General features: G+C 49.6%; 1 protein-coding gene across 6 annotated transcripts in view; it reads right to left on the bottom strand.

The window, feature by feature from the left end:
* The window catches only part of EEF2K (eukaryotic elongation factor 2 kinase), a 347873-nt gene that overhangs the window by 260286 nt on the left and 71613 nt on the right, over positions 1–15974 (bottom strand). For 3 of the 6 annotated variants that reach the window (XM_069645607.1, XM_069645606.1, XM_069645610.1), the window contains exons 4-5: positions 2946–2996; positions 907–1007 (exon numbers count right to left, since the gene is read on the bottom strand). In XM_069645607.1, the coding sequence (XP_069501708.1) occupies positions 907–1007; positions 2946–2996 (152 nt within the window). The remainder of the gene's footprint in view (positions 1–906; positions 1008–2945; positions 2997–15974) is intronic. The other 3 variants (XM_069645609.1, XM_069645608.1, XM_069645611.1) reach the window with 1 other exon arrangement.

Genomic DNA, 15974 nt, shown 5'->3' with positions numbered 1-15974 from the left:
CAGTTCTGTGGGAGCGACTCCCTCTCTTTAAGGGACAGCAGTAGTCCTTTAGCGTTGGTAGTAATTCTTTGGGTAGGGAAAGTCATTGGGCCTCATTCCGAGTTTGGAGGTAACCACGCCGCTATTTGCGGCATGGCTGCCTCCAAACTCGTTCCGATTTCGCCCTGGTGAATGGAGCAATTACCGGTCCATTCCAAGGTTGGCGGGAGCGGTAATTCCACATTCACCAGGGCCCTTCCCCATTCCCATTTGAGCCCCCATAGGGCTCAATGGGAATGGGGAAGGCACTAATAACGGTACCGAAAATTATGGTACTGTTATTAGCTCTAAAGTCCCTTTGCGGGACCCGCAAAGGGAACTCATAGTAGGGCGGTAAGGGTTTAACGGCACCGGTCTCGTTACCGGTGACAGTTAGCCCTTACCGCCCTACTTGTAATGAGGCCCATTGTTTAGATGTGGTATAGTCCATCTTTTAAGAAGTAAATCAAGGTCAATGTTGTGTCGGTTGTTTCGTGTTCTTCCTTTTTAAAGTGTCACCATGCACAATGCATTTCAAATGGGACGTGGGCAGCCACCTAATTTTCAACATCGTGTCAAGGCCAGTGCACCAGAAATCTATGCACGGGAAACCACACAAAACCAGTATAATTAACTGCAATTCCCAATGTTCTTTTTGTTAAGAGACAGGACAGGAAAAAGCAAGTGTAAAGAAATGCAAACCACTGCACAGGGTTAGGGGTCATGGTGAAAATGATTTCTGCAACATGAGTCGGACCCAGGCTTAACCTCTGACAAGCCCCTGCATCATGTTCCACTCCATGGACAGGTGCAATAGGCATGTTGGGGCATAAGAGGTTTCAAGCACACTCAAGGCAGACCTAATGATTAGAAACAGACGTTACTGACCTGTAGCGGGTGGCATTCTCGGTTTCGATGTCCTCTATGTGGAACTCTGCCCAGGGGTCGGGCATGTGCTTGGCTCTCTGAATAGCCAGCTTCCAGGTCTCCTGCAGAAGCCAGAAACGTGCAATCAGGTTCTGAATACAATGTGTTTGCTTCAAAGGGATGCGCGTGTGCTATTAAACCCTTTGGAATTCTGGGAGAGCATTCTTAATGGACAATCTGCAAGCTATAAGAACTGTTATAGACTGTAGAATTGCTATATACTCCATTCTGAAGTCTACGAGTAAGGCAGATCATAGTTGCCCCCAAATCCCAGCGACCACTCAGGCGGATATTAGTACTGACAACTTCTATGTACTTATATATACGACATATCTTTTGAAGAGTGGCTCAGGTTATTATCGCTTTATAGACCCCATCCTCGGGCCTTTACCTGGTCTCATGGAGCCATAAATCTTTTTTAACGCAGGCATTTAAATCGTCTTCATGGCCCATAAAACCAAGTACGGCCCTCAAATTGGGTCTATAAAGCTCAATTAGTACATGCATTTGAAATAATATTAGTGTTTCACTGTTTTGCATGCGCCATTCATTGAAAATAGGCAGAAACACTTTCAATGCAATTATGCAAAAAATGTATGAGTCTTGGACATATATACATTCTACTTTCTCCCTGACAGTACAGATGTGTGTTGTGAATGTCAAATTAGCATTGGCAATACACCCAAAAAAAAAAAAGGGGGCCCAATGCACTACTTCGGCCACACGTCTCGGGTTGGCGTCCAGCATTGCTTCACATTATGAATAGTTTTTCTTAATGTACATTTTGTTGTGTTGGGTACGATTATTTGCGATTATTTGCATTTTGATTGGCAGTTTTAAACACATAAAAATAAAATTAAACTCTTATGGACTCAAGTCGATAGAGGGTTGCGTTCAGTCTAAGCAATAACCAAGGCCTTCACCCTCATTCACAGACTGCGTGTCGGCCCATTCATTGACAATACTTCATGGTATGTTAAGTTATGAACGCAGCAGCAACATTAAAGAGCCATGCACGCCGCCCAATGCGCATTTGTTTTCTTGGCCTTTACCTTTAAAGTAATACGAAATGAGGGGAAAACTTAAATCTTATATAAAATGGCATTTAATTGTATTACAGGTAAAACAATATAATTGGCATTTTTGCCAGTGTACTAGTGGTGAATTTGAAACAACATTGAATACAATCTTTTGCTGGACTTACTTTCAAGGTAAAAATCAGGATAACAAGAATAATACACCAATGGCCCCATGCCATTAAGGTCTGCATGCATCACGAGGTTGCAGCCCAGGACTTTCAGCAGCCCGCCTCCAAACCCAAGTCAGCAGGCAACAAATACTCATCATGCAAAGGAATATGAACTAGGAATAAAGCCAAGATCCGGTTATCACGGCAGAGGCAGATGGCAGCTGGAGAGGCGAGTTAGCTACCGCAGTATTCTGGTTCCAGAATAGTGGTTACAAGTCGTAGACACATGTCAAAAACTCAAAAATCAGATCACAGGACAGGAGAAAGCGCCAGATGATGACTGCCACCCTCAGTGGTGATTCTCCTCAACATATAGTGAGACTGGGTTATATTGTGTGCCACATTGCAAAGTAAAGCTCACTCCTTAGATAATACCTTATCCACACAATCCTCTAGCTCCCACAGAAACACAGTTGTGCCTTGCAGAATTTCTGACCAATTCGTCTTCTAGAGATTCTCAGAGTGACATCTTGCACTGTTTTCTACATAGAGTTGGCATGTGTTCAATTTCCACCAGTGTTCACTGTAAGTCAAGGAGTTTCCCTGTAGGGGGCGAGTATAGTACACATACACCACCATGCACATCCCCTTCTGACTTTAACGACAGCAAAGGATGTGCAGTGTGAGTTTGAAAATCACATTGTGAGAAGAATCGTGAATCATCTGAACTGTTGAAGACCGCTGCAAGACAGAACAGTGTGATCGGCTTTCTTACAGAAGGCAAATAAGGATTGAGTTTGGTTGAACCTACCCGACCGCGATCATTCAAAGTGCCATGCTTAGCGGTTTGAGGGGTGCCACTCTAGAGGATACATGGGAAACGTTAAAGGCGTGCAATACATGAAAACAAGGCAGCCAAACCAACTGTACCGTACTCACAGATCTGCTAGGTATGACATGCTCAACCAAACGCACTTTCTAGTTCTTCCATTTCTTTCTTTCGAAAGCCAGTTCTCCAAATTATTATATCCAATTAGAGAAAACACCCGTGTTTTGCACAAGTACTTACAGAGCATGCACACTAGAAAACGTGCACAGATATGGAGTAACAGGTACCCATTGTTGCTGGAGATGTTCAGTGCTGATCTGCTGCTCCCTGCTACTTCAGTGAACAGCGTTTATTAAAGCTCAGTGTTAATGGCTTCTTTTGTCGTGACCTCTTACACAGAGGTCCTCCTTCCAGCCATGATGGGATCAAAAAGAACTTGGGCTGAGCTGATCCGGTGCGGCAGGGCTTAGCCCCGACTATTGTGTCTCCATGAAAAGAGGGAGCTTGACCAGCCAGCAGAAAGGGGGGGGGGTCTAGGGCAGTAATCAGGCAAAAAACAGAAGCTAGCAAACAGGTGGCTCAATTTGGTAACGGGCAGACTGATGGAAACCCCTTGAACACAACACTCAAAAAAGTGTATATTCATGTGTATAAGTGTTCTCACTGTATCTAGGAAAAAACACTTGAATCGCCCCAACACAACCCTGCAGCAGTGTCTTTCCAGGGTGGTTGCGTTTCATTTTTGTTGCATTGCTTGTTTGAGCTGCTCTTTTCTGATAATTTGACTGCTAAGCAGGTCAAAATTCTTTTGTTCTGAAAAGATTGAAACATTTGGTTTCCCTGACCGAAATAAATATTTTTGTAACTGCATTTATTTAGTCAGATCAGTATCCCCCAATCCCTTAACACCGACTCCGTGATATTTATCATATGCTTCACATAGAATGACTAGAATTACTTAAATGATATAAAGCATTCCTCCCACACCTGGTTCTCTGCCATTGGTTTATTTCAATCATTACCACTTCGACCCTCTTCCTTGTACCAGTCCTTACCTAATGAGACATCGTGCCTCAGAGACAGGAACCCTGTGTAACTTCAAGGAAAAACATTAAGAAATGAACATTACAAATGGAGGCATGGGCCCCGCCCCCAAAGGGATGAGTTGTAAATATAGGCCAATCGCTGAGCCCTTCTGGTGTTTTTCCTGTGCTCGGGCTGGACAGGGATACTGATGATAAGTATGCTTTCTACTTTAGGGGGAGCCCAACGGCCCCACCTTGTGTAGGCCCCACTCTCCAATCTGGGAACCCTGCAGCCCACCTTGCGCAACTCCTGCTCTGTTCTTGATTCAGCAGAGAGCCTCTGGGGCGTGATTTTGGGAGAAGTGGCGCCAGCCTCGGCTCTCCATGGAGTGCTCTGTCGACTGCTCCGTGCCAGGCCTGCACTCATGCCTCACCCTGAGACGTGCCTCCTCACCCAGCACTCCAGATGCTTCTGTGACACCGGGCCACACTCCCTATGGCGTTGGATGTTCTGTGGATTTAGGACAATGGCCAGTGAGTACCACTTCCTCTTCCTTCAGTATGCTCTGGACCACCTACACTGCCCTGGGGGTCCTGCTCTTTAAGGACTGAACATGTCACCCTGCAAAGGTAAAGGCCTCAAAGACGCACAGTGAGTGCTATTAATGTGTGTTTGTTTTTCTGGCACAGTTGCTACCAGATTTTTTCTAGGAGGAAAGACAGAAGCGGGGGGCATATACGATCTAGGAGTAGGTCTCCCACAGACCCTTGAGTGGTGGTACTTCCACTCGCCTGACCACCACCACCACCTCCTGCTCCTGAGCCAGTGTCTTATCAGCAACCACAGGAACATGCACAGTTGTGATGCGGGTGGGGGACTAGGAGGGCTAAGCAAGATGAGCCTGTGCGGGATAGGACTAGGAAGTTTCTAAGGAAAGGAATTGTGGAGTAGATCACCGTTCATCTTTCGCTGAATTGGACCTCAAGGATGTGAACACTCTTCAACGGGGGAGGTTACTCAAGATGCCTACAGCCGATACTTGGTGACACCACCTTCAGGCCTGCCATTTCTTCCAAGCATGAGAAACATCATCATCTGAGAGCCGAAGGAGCCTGAGAAAACAGCCATTCCTGGACCTCATTTTACCCCATTCAGAGTTTTGGGACAGAATTCACTGATACCCTCAGGATAGGCTCTCTCCTCCCTTCTTTTGTGAGAAATACCTCTGTGGCTACTGAGGACACTGCTCTTGCTGAACCCGTTGCCAAGATGGTTGAAGGTTTCCTCAAGAGAGCTTATGGGCAGCTCAGTAACACCACACAGCTAGGGTCCTCCACCCAATCCCTGCTGAAAGACTTCCAGCTTCTATAGTCCCTCCTATAGGAAGGGACAAACTGTGTCAACGTTTTTGAGATCCTGGAAAAGGAAATCATGTTCTACTCAAGATACCTCCCATGATCTCTTCGGAGCCATTGCCCTCTAGAGAGTTTCCAAGGTCACATCTAGATGTAAATTCTCGCTTAGAAGATGGGGGGGTGAGGCTTCTCTGAGAGCCATTCTTCTTCGGCTGCATTAACTGAAGAAGCTTGTTTAGTCTGAAATTAGGAGAACTGGTTAAGGAGGCCAAGGATGGGAACAAACTGTTAACCTCCATCAAACCTAAGGCATCGATGCCTGCAAGGGGCCCAGAGGTTCCAGTCTAGCCTCCTAGTCAACTAGAGGACCGCAGAGGGGTTGCATTCAGGGCAGGAGTACATTTAAGCCCATTCCCAGCTGAGCTAAGCCAAAACCTAACCTACAACCTTGCTGACTGCCGACAGGTCCCCAGACCTCCCGTTCCCCAGCTGATTCGCCTGATGGTGGAGGGGTCACATGCAGCACTTCTACACTGTCTGGCAAAGAGAGGTATTTGACGTCTGGGTCCAGGACATTGTTCAGGAAGGCCATGGGATAGAGCTCCTTTTATTCCCCTACACTCAGGGTTGGTGGTAATACCTTGTCTCAGGGCCCCCTTGAAAAGGAGGGTGTTGCACAAGGGCATTCTGGACCCGCTCAAGAAGGTGGTGAGGTGATGGTTTCCGACCCCCAGTTTGAGAGGATGGCAGGTTAGGTCTCTTGCATCTTGTTCCTTGTTCAAAAAATCTGCCGCTGGGACGCTGTTGAGCAGCCTGCAAGATGGCTGCCTAGCGTGAGAGCTCCGTGCCCAGCCGCCTCTTATCCGCTGACATCTGCGGTTCTGCCTTCGCTCCTGTGTACCTGCTACGATCCCTGCACTGTGGCCATCGAGCCCTCTCCGCACGTCGAGTTCTGGGAGAAATCGGACTCTCGGAAATGGAGATCCTTGCCCCGCCGTGCCTCGCCGCCATTGGGCCTACACTGGGCCCTGCTCTCATTGCGACCTGACCGGGTGACCCTCATTGGACTCGCTGCTGGCTGCTCTGCCCTGAGACCTGGGGCACACACTACACTCGTGGGCCGGCTCGCTCCTGCCCCGGTCCCGCCGGACAGTCCTTTCCGCTAGGGGCCTAGGCCGCTGATGACCAAGGCGCGCCAGCGCCGCATCTGCGACCGCAGGGTGCCTGGACTGGGCTGCCTGGCGCGAGCGGCAGGGACTGCTATCGTGCCCTCACGGGATCTCTTCCATACCCGACTCACTGGCTTCATCGACCGAGCTTTGTCGTGCCCTCTGGTTCCGGCCATGTCGAGTCGCTCCAAAGGAGCTGCTAAAGGGGGTGCTATGGACAAATTTGCTAAGACGGTCCCCCGACCGGAGGTGGGCCACACGTCGCCTCCGCAGGAAGAACATGACAACGACCCTAATCCGGGGGTGGCGGCGCCGGACCTCACTGCCATGATGGAATCGATGGCTAAGAACTTTGCCTCCTTTCATGAGAAGCTTGATGATATCAACGCGAATGTCGCTTCGCTCAAGACCCGGGTAGAGCAGGCTGGATCGAGAATCACTGAGGCCGAAGGCCGGATCTCCACTAAAGAAGATGCTATACACGTACTTCAGGACGCAATAGCCACCTTATCGCGCGACATGAAGAGTGTTAAAGCAAAATGCGATGACTTGGAGTCCCGCTCCCGCAGAAACAATCTTCGCATCATTGGGGTCCCTGAAACTTCCCTGAAGGGGCGCATGGAAGATGCAGTCGTACAACTACTCAAGGACTTGCTGGGGGATCCAGACCTTTCCCCTTACTTCACGGTGGAGCGGGCTCACCGGGCCCTTGCCCCGCGACCCCGACCTGGCGCCATCCCCAGACCCATTATAGCCAAGATTCTTAATTATCGTGACAGGGACCTCATTCTTCGCCTGTCGCGGGACAAAGGCGAGCTGCGACTGGAGTCTCATGTCATCAGGATCTTCCCAGACTTTTCTGTGGCGGTACAACAGGAGAGACGCCAATTTCTTGGCGTCAAGAAAATGCTCAGGGAACGCAATGTACCGTACGCCATCTTATTCCCGGCTCGTCTCAAGCTCACTCATAATGACAAATTGTACTTTTTCACAGTCCCGGACGAGGCAGTGAAATTCATCGAGATGCAAATACCGCGTCAGGGCTCTGGAGAAGGCTGAGTGGATGCTACTTAACTGTGATTGGCACGGACTGAGACACTTTTTGAACTTGTTTACTCAATCTACACTGTGGTACTGGTAAGGCTGCTCTGTTTACTGTGACGCTCTGCCCCTGCAGTCCTTGCGTGCTGCAGCGCTTGTGCACACATCCTCACAATGCACTTCACAGAGCTGGTCTCACACTGTTCTGTTGTCCTACGTCAATTTCTGTTCTCCTATCGTTCAGGTCCTTAATCTCTCAGTTATATACTCCGTTCCCCGCATTTGAGATGCGGGGATGTACGATATTTGACTGTTGAAACTGTTTTGGTCTATTTCGGAACCGCGGGGGCTCGTGTGCGGTCCCTGATTACCCGCTTAGCGGGCAGGGCCTGCGCTGCAAGTCCGCCACCACTGCTCGTTTTGCAACTGAGCCATTTGGCTCTAAGCGTGCTGGTGCACGGCAACGGCGCACCCCATTGCGATTGCACTGTTTTTTCTCATTTTTTTGGTGTGTGTTGGCCCCAGTTGGGCCTCGGGGAAAATTGGGCCAGGTTGGGGACGGTCCAACTGTGCGTTGTTAGGGGTGGGTGATCTTTACACTGCTGATCCACGGTTAGTGGTGAGGGTGGGGGGTGGGAAAGGGGTTGTTTTACAAAAAAGCACACAAGGTTTTGCAGCGCGCATGCTGAAGGGCCCCACACCCACTTGCTGTTCCAACACTGAGAGCTCATACCATCACAGGAGCTGGGATGTTCACTGATTTATGGGTACTGTGTCTGTAGATACCTACCTCTGACATGGCTACAGTCATAATGTCCTGGAACATTCGGGGGCTGAGCAACCACACTAAGGCCCGCAAGATTGTTGCATATGCTAACAGACACAACTGTAAGATATTGCTTTTACAAGAGACACACTCCGATGGCCTCATTCCGAGAGCTTTGCCCCATCATGGGGTTCTGCCAGGTTCTTTACTTCTTACTCCACACAATCTAGGGGAGTTCTCACAATGATCCACAAATCATTAAGTTTGTGCTGCATAAAAGCTATGTTGATCCCGAGGGCCGTTATGTTATAATACACTGCACACTGGTCAATAAAGAGTACTTGCTGGTTAACACTTACTGTCCCAATGTAGATTCTCCGGAATTCTTTGATACTGTAACTACCATACTGCTGGGCTTTGTGGGAGTGCAGATCATATGGGGGGGGGCTGAACCTTATACTCGACACGGCCCTGGACAGAACTGCCACTACACCCAGAGCTTTGTCTAGCGCGGCGCGCAGGCTGCATGGCCACATGCAGTCGCTTAATATTTGCGACGCCTGGAGAACACTTCACCCCCAGCAGCGGGACTACACTTATTACTCGTCTGTACATGATAGTTCGCCCAGGATAGATCTGTTTTTGGTCTCGAGAGATGCTATGGGTAGGGTGGAGGATACACACATTTTTCCCCGCACATTCTCGGATCATTCTCCGATCATACTGTCCTTAGGGCTGGGAATTCCCATCCCAACACTCTGCACCTGGCGCTTTAAGTCCGAAGCTCTAAAAGACATTGGGCCTCATTACACGGATGGCGGTAAGGATTTACCGGTACCGGTAAAATACCGGTACCGGTAAATCCTTACCGCCTTACTTCGAGGTCCCCTTGCGGGTTGGGGGATTTAACGCCTGCTTTTTGCAGGTGTTAAAAACCAACCCGCAAAGGGACCCAGGGAGCTAATTACGGTACCGCAATTTGCGGTACCGTAATTAGCGCCTTCCCCATTCCCATTGAGCCCTATGGGGCAAAAATGGGAATGGGGAAGGGCAATGGTGGAAGGGGGAATTACCGCCCCGCCAACCTTGGAATGGGGCGGTAATTCCCCTTTCCGCCAAGGCGGTGCCGGTATTTTACCGGCATGAACCATGGCGCTAATAGCGCCATGGTTCTCCGCCACCCTTGTAATGAGGCCCATTGTGTTTAAATCTGAGATTTTAGCGGACATTGAGTCCTTTTTTGAGCTTAACTCTCTTCAAGACACGGCCGCCGCGGTCAGATGGGAGGCCTTTAAGGCTTACATTAGGGGCATGTCTATTTCTCGAGAGGCAGGGGTGTTGAAAGCTATTAGGGCCGCCCTTGGACGATCTGAGGCCAAACTGAAAAGGTTGGAGCAATGTTGCTCCTCCGGATCTGACCCCACTACTCTGGCCCAAATCTCTGACGAGCTCCAGGTGTTCAACACTTTAGCGACCAGCGAAGTTCATTATTTCAGCCGCCCGCAGGCCGCTAGGAAATATGGAGAGGGGAACAGACCTGGCAAGACACTTGCGACGCTTGTGAGGGGGGAACTGGGCCGCACGCAGATCACTTCCATAAAAGATCAGAACGGTGACGCTCAATGGGCGGACCATCGAATACTCGACATATTCACCGAGTTCTATAGATCCCTTTATTCCCAGCCCGTAGAGCAAACTGAACAACATATGCAAGAACTCCTTGACCAGATCCCCACCACGGAAACTTCCCCACAGACCCGAGACCAGCTGGATACCCCGTTCACGCTAGACGAGATAGTATCGGCTATCTCAGACTTGCCCATAGGCAAGGCGCCGGGACCTGACGGCTTTACGGCAGACTTCTATCGAGAGCACGTGGCTATTCTGGCCCCCTGGCTGTTGGAGGTATGGAATGAGGCACTTCGAGCCACTATCCTTCCCCCTTTCATGCGGGAAGCAGCCATCACGGTACTGCTCAAACCAGGTAAACCTGAGGACGAGTGTGGTTCCTATAGACCTCTCTCCCTCATGAACCTAGATACAAAGATCTTTGCTAAGATCATTGCTAACCGTTTTCTGCCCATCATGACGCACTTGGTACAAGAGGACCAAGCAGGCTTTGTCCCCGGTAGGTCCACCTCCCATAACATCAGGAGACTATTTAATGTCATGTCCCGTATAGACCAAGACGTCCAGGCTGTAGCGGTTACGCTGGACGCTCAGAAGGCCTTCCACATGGTCTCCTGGAAATATATGTGGCTGGTCCTCGAAACAATGGACGTCGGCCCTAACATGATAGGGTTCATTAAACTCTTGTACACTTCCCCCGTTGCGCGGGTACGAGTCAACTCACTAACATCCGAGATGTTCACTCTATTCAGAGGCACCAGACAGGGCTGCCCCTTCTCCCCGATCCTTTTCGCATTGGTGGTAGAACCGATGGCGGACTTTATCCGAGCACGGCACGCGCGTAAAGGAGTACGATTGGTCGACGAGCCTGAAATAATATCCCTGTATGCTGACAATGTCCTATTATACGTCAGAGACCCCACAGCCCATCTGGATCCCATACTGAGAGACATCACCCGGATTGGCACCCACTCCGGATTTACGATTAATTATTCCTAATTGTAGATTTTCCCGCTCACTAAAGCTACACGGCAGCCCACCACCGAGTATCCCCTGCGCTGGGCCCCTGAGGGTGTGAGATACCTTGGGGTGCAGATGTCCCTCACTAAGCCCACCCTGCTTGCCGATAACTACTCAGCTGTAGCACGAACAGTTGAGACAAAAATTTCACGTTGGCGCACCCTCCCGTTGTCCGTCGCTGGTCGTCTATCCCTTATTAAAATGATCTTGCTCCCCAAGCTCTTATACACCTTTTGCAACATTCCTATATGGCCCGGGAGGGCTTACTTCACTAAATTGCATAAACTCTGCGCGCAATTTCTCTGGCACTCCGGTCCGGTGCGCAAAAAGTGGACTGACATGGCACTCTCATACAGACGGGGTGGTATTGCTGCTCCGGACCTGGAACTATACTGGATCGCTGCCCAGGCCCAGCATGCTACTCATTGGTACGCGGGTTCCCCAGTGCACCCACATGTCAAACTGGAACGGCTTGCCTCCGCTGGTATCAACTTAATGTTCCTGATACTACGCCGACGCTACACATCTGATTCCCCCGTTGACCCCATTGCTGCGACCCTGTATGCCTGGTCACGTCTACTACACTCGACAAGTGGGCCCTCCCCATATTACAAATGGCTTCCCGTGTGAGCCTTTCCGGGCCTGGAACCCACACTTGATATCGCTTTGGCGCGACACTGGGGTGCCCTGGGGTATCGGGCCCTGTCCGACTTCTATCCCGAGGGCATATTCATAGGCCCCCAGACCTGGAGGCTGGGGCACACCAGATCTCCCCTACAGACTCTCCAATACTACAAGCTTCGCGCCGCGTTCCGCACCATGTGGCCCTCCTTTCCGGATGAGCCCCCAGACAACCCGGCGATAGCCTACATCGCCAACTCGGGCGGTGCACGCGGTGTCGTCTCTTCGCTGTATCAAATCCTACTAGATATCATCCCCATTCCTACTCTTAGGGGTGCGCGACGGATGGTCAGCTGAACTGGGTCTAGAAATTTCTGATGAATTGTGGGAGGATATGTGCTGCCACACACAAAAAGTGTCTCTCAATTTCCGTTTTCGTGCCATGCAATACAAGCTCCTCAATAGACTTTACTATACGTCACGCAGGACATCGGGGTTTGCTCGCTCTGAGGTGCACCTCTGCCCGCGCTGTAGGGAAGTGGATGCTGATCACTTGCATATGTTCTGGACCTGAAACAAACTGTCCGGTTTCTGGGACAGTGTCCTCCATACACTGAGTGCGGTAACTGAAACTGTAATTGATCCCGATCCTTTGGCGGTTCTGTTTGGGGTCTGGGGGTCTGACGAAACTAAGCGTTTGAAAAAGTTTTTGAATATAAGCTGCATGATTGCCAAAAAATGTATACTTCAGAACTGGAAGCCCTCCTCCCCACCGGGCTCTCAGAAATGGCTGGGTATGCTCACATGGTCGTGGAACTGTGAGGAGGAATACCTGACAATGCTGCCCGCCCAGTCTTGCCCCAGGAACATCTGGAGCGAATTTAACACATATCTCAACAATCAAAGTGAGAACACGCCCGGTTCCGGCTTATCTCCGGTCTCTACTCATGCACCGTGATTATTGCTGTGTATTTCTGTATTGTTGATGCTCTATATCCACTGTTGGAACTGTATTCTGTAACCATTACGATGTTTTATGCTATGCTTGCTTTCATTATTTGTTGCCTTGACGTATGTGCCTTGTGAACCTCTGCCAACAAAAATAAAAAAAATTAAAAAAAAAAAAACCTGCCGCAGCTTGAAGACCCATCTTAAACCTCTAAAGGGTAAATATTGTTGTCAAGCACATCCGTTTTCAGATGGTGAGCATCCAGCTCATTATCCCCTTGTTGGCCCTAGGAAACTTCCTGACTTTTGTCGATATGGAGGATGCCTGTTTCCACCTGCCAGTCCATCCTGCGCACCAGCATTTCCTGTGCTTTGCCGTGGATGGAGCACCGGTTTAGTTTCTTCATCAGAGGGGCATTGCCCTCCAACCATATCTGGACGGTTGGCTGATCCATACCCCTTCTCTGGATCAGTCCGTCCACATGGGACACTGACCTGGTCTGCACTACAATATCTCGCTTCTGTTGGCTTCTCAACACCAGAAAGGCTGGGGAGCCACCTTCAAGCAGCTTACCATCCAAGGCAAGTGGTGTAACTCAGATAGCAAAGAATTTCCAATTGCTGGGAACTGTCTGTAATATGTTGAGGCCCTTTGCTCTTTGGCCCAAGACCTCCAGGGGTAGGCCATCCTTGTCCATACAGACAACCAGGTCGCCATGACCTACATCAACTGGTGGGGAGGGAGCCGGTACCCCTCACGCCAGGAGGTAGCATCACGGATAATGGACTGGGTAGAGATTCACCTCCGAAACCCCAGGACATGCACGCTCAGCCGACAAATTCCTTCTTCAGTGGAGTGCTCCCTCACAGTCCAGACCTTCCAGCTGGTCTACTCAGCTGCACCCTCCTCCCCAGTGAATATGGTTGCCTCCCAATCAGACATTTTCCTTTTCCTGTTCTTCTCCCTGATCAGGAACCCCTACAGCCCTTGGGTCAGATTCCCTCTCCCCGAGCTGGCCGCCAAGCTCGCCTACATGCCTTTCCTTACTTCCCTTTTCTCCAGAAGCCCTGATTTCACATCAAGAGGTAGAGGCCTTGGACCAACCTGAATGAACCCAGATAGATGAGGAATTCATGGTTTCCCCTCCTTGCTTAGCTCCCTTAAACCAGTTTTGCCCTCCTTCTGAGTCCCCGCTACTGAGGTGGTCTCTTCTCCCATTTGTAAACCACAGGCATCTTCATCTGATGGCCTGGCTCTTGAGAGACTAGTGCCCAAGAGAGAGCGGCTCCCCTCAGAGCTTTCAATGGCTGTTCAGGGTTCCAAGAGGCCTTCAATGCTTGCTGCCTATGCTCGGCCCTGAAGACCTACCTTCAAGTGATGTATCCAGGCCCACCATGACTTTCTCACTAGCGACCCCTGTCAAGGTTCTTGAGTTCCTTGAACAGGGGTTTTCGTTTGGCTTGCCCACTTCCTCCCTAAGAGCACAGCTGGCGGCCAACCGTACGATTCAAAAATTCTGGGCTCCCCGTCTGAATCAGAAGCCTTTGCAGCCATCCTTTCAAAGGGGTTTGAGATTTTCGGTCCTCATACCAGGTCTCCCTTCCCGACTTGTGACTTTTCTGTTGTGATTATGGCCCAATCCACTGAGCCTTTCAAACCCCAAGACTCCATCCCTATTGCTCGCCTCTCATACAAATGTCATTTTCTTATAGCCATTGCCTCAGCCAAGTGGCTGGGCTCTTATTTGCACCCATCCCTTCCTGAGATGTGTCCTTGAGGGGCTCATCCGGTGTTCCTCTCCCCTGCTCCTCCCAAAGGTTATCTCTGACTTCCACCTGCACAAAGACCTTGTGTTCCTCAAAACAATGGTCTATGCCCCTGCCTCCAGGACTTCTCCACACCCTCTAAATGTAGACAGGGTGGTCAGGGCCCACCTGGATCACACTTTGGCTACTAAACAGAGGATTTCCCTTTTTGTGTTCTCTGGCTATGGTCATGCAGGGAAAACGCCTCTACTTCTACGTTGAAGAGGTGGATCAGGACTACCATTGATCTTACTTACCAAGGTGTTGAGGATGATTCTTCAGGCACATTGTTGGGGCGCTCCACAATGACAGTGTCTGGAGTGGCCTTCAAGGGGATCTCAATTGATGACATTGTAGGCTGCTACTTGGTCTTCCCCTGACACGTTGATCAGCCACTACAAGCTGTACGTGGGTCCCTACAGGCACTCCTTTGGGTTGGCTGTGTTGTCTTGTGTGAATGATTAATTTGACTCACTAATAAATGGCACATGTGCACCACTTCTTTGTCGGACCTGTCCTTGGCAATATGTGGTACTGATTTTGGGTTCTCATTAGGTTGGGACTGGGACAAGGAAGAGGGACGAGCTGGTAATGCCTAGATTACTTAACGGTAATCCTATTACAGAGAGCCCGTCTGTTCCTCTTACCAGTCCTACAACCGTCCCTTCCTTTCTGAGATGGATTTTTATTTCCTGTTACATATGGTTCCTGTCCCTGAAGCAGGATGCCTCATTAGATTGGAACTCGGACTGGGATTACCGGTATGTAACATAACAAGCGTATGAAAGATAATCCGTCAGTACCGCTATATACAAACACGATACCTTGATGGGAATTGTTAATTGTACATTATAATAGCTGAGGCCTTCTGTATTCATGTTTATTAATGACTGCATACATTTTGTCATGAAAAATTAGTTGAACACAAAAACAATACAGGTGTCTAAGACCTGACCGCAACTTCTGAGTCACCTCAAGGCACTCGGTTCCTATTCAAGTACTTGGAGAGTCTCCAAAAACATACCCAAGGCAGGCATGGGCACCTTAGCAGGTGTTCTTGTCCTTTTATTTGGCTTGTGTGAATACTTCTAGGAGGGAATGACTGAGCTCAATACCGCAGGAAACGGTTGCACAACACATTGTCAACACAGCGCACTTATTAGCATTCCGTGGTTTCTCTGCTCCAGGGATGTGATGTGCGCAAGCCTCCATGATAAGTGACCCAGTCAGGCCCAGGCTACACTCAAGGCAGCCGCCTGTCTGATAGGAAGCAGTGGGTGTATACATTATACAGATGCTGCTGGGGCTGGGCGGGCTTTCTCTAATCCATTGCCTGAATTCCCTTTGTTTCTCTACCAGGGTCGGACTGGGCCATAAAATTGTCTCGGGCACCAATGAAAAAGTGGCCCACAGTTGCAAATGGCAATTCATTCCTTTTGTGACACTGTTTGAACAGTAACCAAGGGGTCGTTTTTAGATAAAGTGTGATGCAAATTGTACAATTTAAAGAATATTTATTCAGCAACACTGGTCAAAACTGCTAGCCTCAGAGTGAATTAACTCATTTTGGTTTGGCCATGGGCCTATTACCCTATACACCAGTCCGAGGCTGTTTCTCTTCTCCTCCCGC

The sequence above is a fragment of the Ambystoma mexicanum genome, chromosome 2p (assembly GCF_040938575.1).
Source record: "Ambystoma mexicanum isolate Mex_15411 chromosome 2p, UKY_AmexF1_1, whole genome shotgun sequence".
NCBI lineage: Eukaryota > Metazoa > Chordata > Amphibia > Caudata > Ambystomatidae > Ambystoma > Ambystoma mexicanum.
Note: the sequence above shows the minus strand (reverse complement) of the source record. Positions and strands in the feature narration are given on the sequence as shown.